The 7,500-nt window shown below is 45.8% G+C and overlaps 1 protein-coding gene across 6 annotated transcripts in view; it reads right to left on the bottom strand.

The window, feature by feature from the left end:
• Positions 1-7,500, bottom strand: part of LOC115550545 (homeobox protein ARX-like) — a 49,344-nt gene that overhangs the window by 11,910 nt on the left and 29,934 nt on the right. For 2 of the 6 annotated variants that reach the window (XR_003977910.1, XM_030365667.1), the window contains exons 1-2: positions 6,031-7,500; positions 4,726-4,805 (exon numbers count right to left, since the gene is read on the bottom strand). The exon at positions 6,031-7,500 is cut by the window's right edge. Coding sequence is in view for 1 of the 6 variants with exons in the window: in XM_030365667.1 (XP_030221527.1) it covers positions 4,726-4,805; positions 6,031-6,260 (310 nt within the window). In the remaining 5 variants the exon portion in view is untranslated. Of the gene's footprint in view, positions 1-2,078 lie in introns of those variants that run through there. The other 4 variants (XR_003977911.1, XR_003977909.1, XR_003977907.1 and 1 more) reach the window with 3 other exon arrangements.

Raw genomic sequence — 7,500 nt, 5'->3', positions numbered from 1 at the left:
GCATCTAAAGTGTTATGTCTAGAATGAAGAATACAGTGTCTGTACTGGGCAGGCGCAAATATTTATTAAAGGAATGTTAAAGTATGACAGGCCTGAAAGCCCAAATTAAACCCCATTAATGTTCAGCTTCCTGTTCAGTGCAATATATTTATTTTTTTGCTTTCATGACAGTTTTGATAGCTTCGTATTTGATAGGTTAGGTTTTATATGTTTCTGTGTGTGTGTGTGTGTGTGTGTGTGTGTGTGTGTGTGTGTGTGTGTGTGTGTGTGTGTGTGTGTGTGTGTGTGTGTGTGTGTGTGTGTGTGTGTGTGTGTGTGTGTGTGTTTGTGAGCTGCATGTGTGAGTGTATGCCTGCATGTGTGCGTGTATGTGTGCGTGTCAAAGCCCGCATGTGTGTGTGTGTGAGCCCGCGTGTGTGTCTGTGTGTGTGTGTGTGTGTGTGTGTGTGTGTGTGTGTGTGTGTGTGTGTGTGTGTGTGTTTGAGTGAACATGTGCTTCTCCCTATCTGCCAAGTGGCTCTATCCATCTTGACCCACTTCCTACTGTACCGTTCTGCTGCTGAGACAGCACTGTGTGAGTATGTGTGTGAGGGGCTGTGTGTCCTGTAGTGGCCACTAGGGGCTCAATTCCAATGCAGCTTCACCACAACCGGCCCACTCGGGCAAGCCAACCATCAATTTCAGTCATTTTAACTTGGATAAGCAGTCTGAAAATACATCTAAACCAATCATGAACAAATTAACCCCGAATTCCCTTCTGGGACTAATAAAGTACCATCTTATCTTATCTTATGATAAACACTGGCCAACCACTAACACTAACCTAAACTCTAACATTATAAACACTAACCTAAAGGAATTATAATGTCAGCCACGGGGCCACGGGGGGGAACTGTTGTTTCCAGGGTAATCTCAACAGGTAGGAACATGCGCTAGATCACCGCTCCACCTCGAGGTGGTCTTGTCTCCCGTCATACCAGTACTGCTGGGACAGCAGCCAGGAGGAGCAGGGAACAACAGAGCCCTCCTGTCGGCCTACAGTTTCAACATCTCTCCAGGCTGCACTCTTGTTATTTGATTTGGAGGAGATATCGATCGGAATGTCGATAAGCATCAATGCAAGAAGAGTACACTGTTCATTCTTGGCTGAGGAGGCAAAAAAAGACGAAAGTTGAAATATGTTGATAAGGTTCATGGGACCCTGACGGAATATTTTCAGGGAAAATGACCAAACTATACTAGCTGGTATCGCAGCTTATCATTTCTATGCAACAATGTACAATTTTGCATAGTAATAATCATCTTCTGGACATCGTACAACTTGCATCACAAGTCAAATGTGTCAGATGACTAACTGGAATTAGTGGATGCCAAATCTAAAAGGCCTCGCTTGCGGTAGGGAAACGCTTAGCATTCTGCATTAACTTAAGCCGGAACAGATGAAAACCGATCAAGAAAGGAAACCAACACCCACAAAATCATAATCCTCCAAATAAGACCTCCCCTGCATTGCTCCACATTGGACTGTAAAACACTCCGTCTCTATGGCAATATGGGAAATATATTTAACTTATTTGTCATTATTCACTTGGCAACCCTTCTAAGCCGTCATTTTGGATCTTGTGTAAGCCTAATCAGGAGAAGAGTTGTGTAAGGCGTTTACAACATCGTGACACCCCCATAAATGCAAGAAAATCCCATAATCTAAACAACCTATGCCTTCTCTATATTTAATAAAACAGCAAGCAGAGGTCTTTATCACTGTGTTGTGTAAGAGAGATACCTCTTTCCTTTATGTGTGTGCGTGTGCGTGTGCGTGTGCGTGTGTGTGTGTGTGTGTTACTCAGTTGAAGAACACAAAAAACACACTGGTACAAATCACACTAAAGGCGTTAGACATACTCAATATCTAAATGTAGCCGGAACCCAACCTTATAATTAGATGACTGTTGAGGTTCCATCTAAATATTGCCATTAGTATTTACATTTATTTGAATTAAACGCTGTCACATGGACATATTTTTTAATTAATTGTATTTAATAATTTTATGTTAGAAAATATTTAGACGACCCTCATGTTGACCCCATGCTTTTCTCTCAAATCTCTTGGATTTATATTTATTCTAGGAAACAAATAATTGTCTGGACACACTCTTGCAAGGCAAATAGCTCAACTGCATCTAGCATATATACATATGATAAATTGTATAACATGGAATATACACACACATATAAATACTATAATTCAGTTTAACCACCTGTGAGATATAATCAAAATACAGCAATAATACAGCTATTTTAGAACTAAAATGGCACACACACACACACACACACACACACACACACACACACACACACACACACACACACACACACACACACACACACACACACACACACACACACACACACACACACACAAACACACACACACATCTATACAGACAGACACACACACAAGCACACACTATTACATATAAATATCCTACATACATTTCTTTCAAAAATGTTTAACTAGTTAAGTCTGTATAGTCAAATAAAATAAAATATAAAATATATTCCTGGATTTTTTAACAAAAGAAAATCAATTAAATCCAACTTTTACTTTGGTAAAAAAAACATCAAAAATAATATTAAATGTAAATAATTTAAAACCAAATGACAAATGTACAATTATATTTTATTAACCTACATGCCAGGAAATTATCGGAGAAATTCCTCAATTAACCAAAAAGACAATATCCTTTATCAATATCTTTCTAAAATGATTGAAGTATTTTTTCTAATAAATTATACTGATAGTAATCATATAAGCCGAACTTCATAAAACAAAGTTTATCATGAATTTAAAACATTGTTGCTAATCCATTGCAGTTGGTTGGGCTCAAGTTCAAAGTCAGCCCACAAGTTCAAGTTCAAGTTGGAAAATTCCTGGTTTATCAGAAAACTTTGAGTTTATTTGGCTACACTTCTTTATCTGGTAAACCTTGTGCAGTTTTCAAGGTCTCCTAAATTGATAGTTTGTTAAAAAATGATTTGAAAGTGAAACAATAACTTTATAATTTGCATAATCTAAAACAAAAGAAGATTATATTTCTGAAATTGCATGATACAAATGACAATTTAAGAGACAAAAATTCCCCTTTTATTATTTATTTTATTTAGTTTTCATGAGGATGTATATTATCTGCTTGTTCCGGCATGAAAGTTTGTGTGTGTGTGTGTGTGTGTGTGTGTGCGTGTGCGTGTGCATCTGTGTGTGTGTGTGTGTGTGTGTGTGTGCGTGTGCGTGTGCATCTGTGTGTGTGTGTGTGTGTGTGTGTGAGTGTGAGTGTGTGTGTGTATGTGTGTGTGTGTGTTTCTCAGTCAATGTTTTATGCCTATGTCCCCTTCGATCGTATATTACTGTGGTTTAAGTGTTTTAGAGTAGGTATGCATGAGAGAATTTAGGCGGGTATATATTCAGACATAAAGATAAAGCAGAAGAATATCTGCAAACTTAACCTACCTTCCCAGGCCCACCAAACTCCTTCTCTCAGCTTGTATTCAGCCTCTCCCTGCCAACTGGCCTAATGTAAGGGTATGAGTGAGGAAGGACAGGCTGCCAGATATACCGGGAGTCCAGTTGAAGGTGAGAGATCCTGGCTAAGATCCGTGTTAAGATCACTGTGTCTGGTGATTAAGGTATCGTTGTATGTAATTATATATAGTCATACACGCACGCACACGCACACGCACACGCACACACACACACACACACACACACACACACACACACACACACACACACACACACTCCAATAAATGATGATGATGAGCGAAATGGTTGTTATGTAGATCTACAAATATTTTTGTAGCAATTTACACATACAACATACCCAAATTTCCATTTGTGAATAATAAAACAAGGCCCATAGTTTATACGAATTTGCCCCAAAAATATTATCTTTTTTATTAATAACTCGCATTATTAAAAGTATACATACACAAATAAAACCAGCGAACATACATAATTTACATAATTGTCGGCGAGTAAAATTATACGTTAGTCGCTGTCCGTTATTATTGGTAAAGCATTCCCTCCGGAAAAAAATAACCCTCAAACACACATAACTAACAATACAACAAACCATGACAACCGCCTACTTTGACAAGCCATAACCACCGGGGATCTGAAAGTAAAGCCTTCAGCGTTTTCCAAAAAGGTGAGTGAGAGGGAGCATTGCAGCATGGCGCAACATAGGATTTCTGCTCCGGTTCAAGCCCAAGCCACATCACTCAGAGGGGAAAAACCTCAACAACGGCGGATCCACACTCTGCCACTGCAGACCACAGAGTCACATTATCCCTGCGCCAATCAAAGTACCATTAATGGCTTTGGAGTAAACAACGTTTTTCAAACACAAAATCACAAAAAGAGTCCTGTTGGGAGTTGCGGTGGGTAGTTAGGTCATGGTCACGCATTCTCAGAGATGAAGGAAAAGTGTCTAATGATTTTTTTCATGCGGCTCAGGGCCCTTTTGTGTCGGAGGCTTCTAAAAAATTCGGCAGTGACCGAACTTTGCGGATGACGAGTAATTCTCACCAGCCGCTTTTTCAAATCGCGCTCGACGTATCCGACACGGAATCGGCGGAAGAAACAAACAAACAAACACACACACACACGCGTCCACCTCGAGCACACGTGACTTCATTCACACGACAATAAAGAAGCATAACGCTTACCAGAAGTCCCCGGCGAAGACGGCGCGAACGGCGAAACCCGACGACGTTCCTCCACGCGGATCCTCGGACCCACGTTCCCCCTGCAGATAGGAAGAGCGCAGCCAATGAGCGTCGAGTACGGCCAACGCCGCCTGCAAATTCACTCAACGACTGAACCCTTTTTTTAATGCGAGCTTGGCTATTGCCCCATCTTCCTCCTCCCCCGGCCGCTTACATATCGGTCCTGAACCCCCCCCCCCCGCCTCCTCTGACTAGCCCCAGACCACCCCAGCTGGCTAGTCCCGGCCTGGGGATGCTGTGGGCCGCCAGCCTCCCTGTGAATGGGTCCAGGCCCCGGCGCGGCCTGCAACAATAGGAGGCCATGAGGCTGGTCTGCAGCAGGGCTGTGGCGGAGCCCGGGCGGCGGAGTTAACTCGTCTTTGAATGAGGAATGTTAGCAAACAGACAAACAGGCACATGTGTGTGTTTGTGTGTGTGTTTGTGTGTGTGTGTGTGTGTGTGTGTGTGTGTCTTTGCGATGCATGCAAATAGCACGGCCGGTTCGGTCCCGGGCTCAGTCGGGATACGTACAACATGAATAATTCACCGGACTCCTATGAAGTCCCCTCATTCACTACAGCCCTCCCTCTCTCCAGCAGAAAATGCCTGTACTGCTTAAGGGAGCGGGCGCTAGTTTAAGTATTCAAAGCTCAAAATTGAAACGTCTACATTGACAATGTGCTCACTTTGGGGAAACTACATGTAGCTGTTGTACTTACAGACGGAATCACACGAAGCGGGCTCTGGCGAGACTAGAGTCCGCTGCCCGCTGTTGACTTTCAAACATTTTCACGACTACAAATTTCAAAGCGTTATCAAACCTTCCTCTTAAGTTTGGACTCTCTCTCTCTCTCTCTCTTTACGGCATTTTAACGTCTTTTGTTTGCAGTTGGCAACTGTCCCAGAAAGAGTTGCTGCCCCACTCCAGCATATCTCCCCCGTTCGGAGCGAGAGAGCAGGAGAGAGAGAGAGAGAGAGAGAGAGAGATAAACCGAGAGGAAGAGAAAGAGAGAGAGAGAGAGAGAGAGAGAGAGAGGGAGGGAGGGAGAGAGAGAGAGAGAGAGAGAGAGAGAACGAGACCGAGACCGAGTGAGAGAGAGAGAGAGAGAGAGAGCGCGAACAGGGGAGAGCGAGATCGGGAACATATTGGAAGACAATACGAGGCGGGTAGACAGACAGACGGACAGACGGACCGAGAGACGGAGGAGTACGGGGGAGATGAAGAGGAAGAGGAAGAAGGAGAAGAAGACGGAGAGGGGTACTAACACAATCGAGTCGTCCTGGAGGGCTGGCGGCGGCAGCGGGCGATCGGGCGCTCCGAAATCGTGCCTGAGACACGGCGCACGTTGTCTGGCCGCCATCTGTAGCGTCCGATAGGAGGTCCTTGAGCAGGCCGGCGGCAGGTTAACTGTCGGTTGGTGGGTGGGTGGGGGGGGGGGGGTGCGGTCGGCGCCGCAGGTAGAACGAGGCCCTGTCACGTGGCGAGGCGCCGCCATCGCCCGTTTCGCCCGCCGCCGCCGCCGATGAGTTCGGCCGCGTTTTTGTCCGGAAAAAAACGGGAACGGGAGCGCCGGAGAAAAGGCATCGGCGAGGAAACGCACGGAACACGTCTCGTCTCTGCACCGCGTTGAGGTCTTTGCCCGAAATTATTACGTTTAAAAAAAGAGGGCGGCCGGACGAAAAGCGACCGGGCGGGGGTCCGGGTCGTTGCATGAGTCGGCACGGCTGGAAAAAGTGGAAGAAAGCGAAGAGCGAGGCCCTTAGAATCCCCACTTGTTGCCAGGGTTTGCAGAGCTGTTGTGCAGCGAGTTGCAGACAGAGGGTTAAAATCCTAGTGAAAAAAAAAGCCCTCTGTCTTTGGAAGGGCGGGCGGTGGGGAGGCCCTGACTGTAGAAATAGCAGCAGACTTTTTTTTCCTTTTTTTTTCTTTTTCACCCCCCTCCCTCTCTCTCTCTCTCTCTCTCTCTCTCTCTCTCCCTCTCCGGCTTTCGGTCGCTCTTGCTCGCTCTCTTTCAGAGCTCCGGTCTCCCCCTTGCGTGCGGCTGGGTCTAAAAGAGGGGAGCGAGTGAAACAGAGACAGAAAAAGAAGACTGAGAGCAAGGGCGCGCACGAGAGAGAGAGAGAGAGAGAGAGAGAGAGAGAGAGAGAGAGGGAGAGAGAGATAGAGAGAGGGAGAGAGAGAGCATGCAGGAGTGAGGAGGGAGAGAGCGAGGCTGATGATGAAATAGGAGGTGCGTCGGAGCGCGTGAATGAGCCACTTTTTCATCACATGTCCAACACGGAGAGGAGCTGTGTTTGCACTGGAGAGAGCGAGAGAGTTAGAGTTAGAGAGAGAGAGAGAGAGAGAGAGAGAGAGAGAGAGAGAGAGAGAGGGGGCGGGAGCCAGAGAGGGAGTGGGAGGGGAGTGGGAGGAATAAGGGTGGAAGTCCGAGACGCTGAAATAAAGCCGGCTGGAGTGGTGGAGAGAGAGAGAGAGAGACACGCGGGGAGGGACCAAAGCCCTGAGTGTGGGAGGGGCGAACGGGAGTGGAGGACAGAGAGAGAGAGAGAGAGAGAGAGAGAGAGAGAGAGAGAGAGAGAGAGAGAGAGAGAGAGAGAGAGAGAGAGAGATCCACTCCTCCGCTCGGCAGCGCGCAGACGCACTAACACAGCCCTCACATGTCATACTGGTGGCACACACACACACACACACACACACACACACACACACACACACACACACACACACACACACAC

This window comes from Gadus morhua, chromosome 9 (genome assembly GCF_902167405.1).
Source record: "Gadus morhua chromosome 9, gadMor3.0, whole genome shotgun sequence".
Classification (NCBI taxonomy): Eukaryota; Metazoa; Chordata; class Actinopteri; order Gadiformes; family Gadidae; genus Gadus; species Gadus morhua.
Note: the sequence above shows the minus strand (reverse complement) of the source record. Positions and strands in the feature narration are given on the sequence as shown.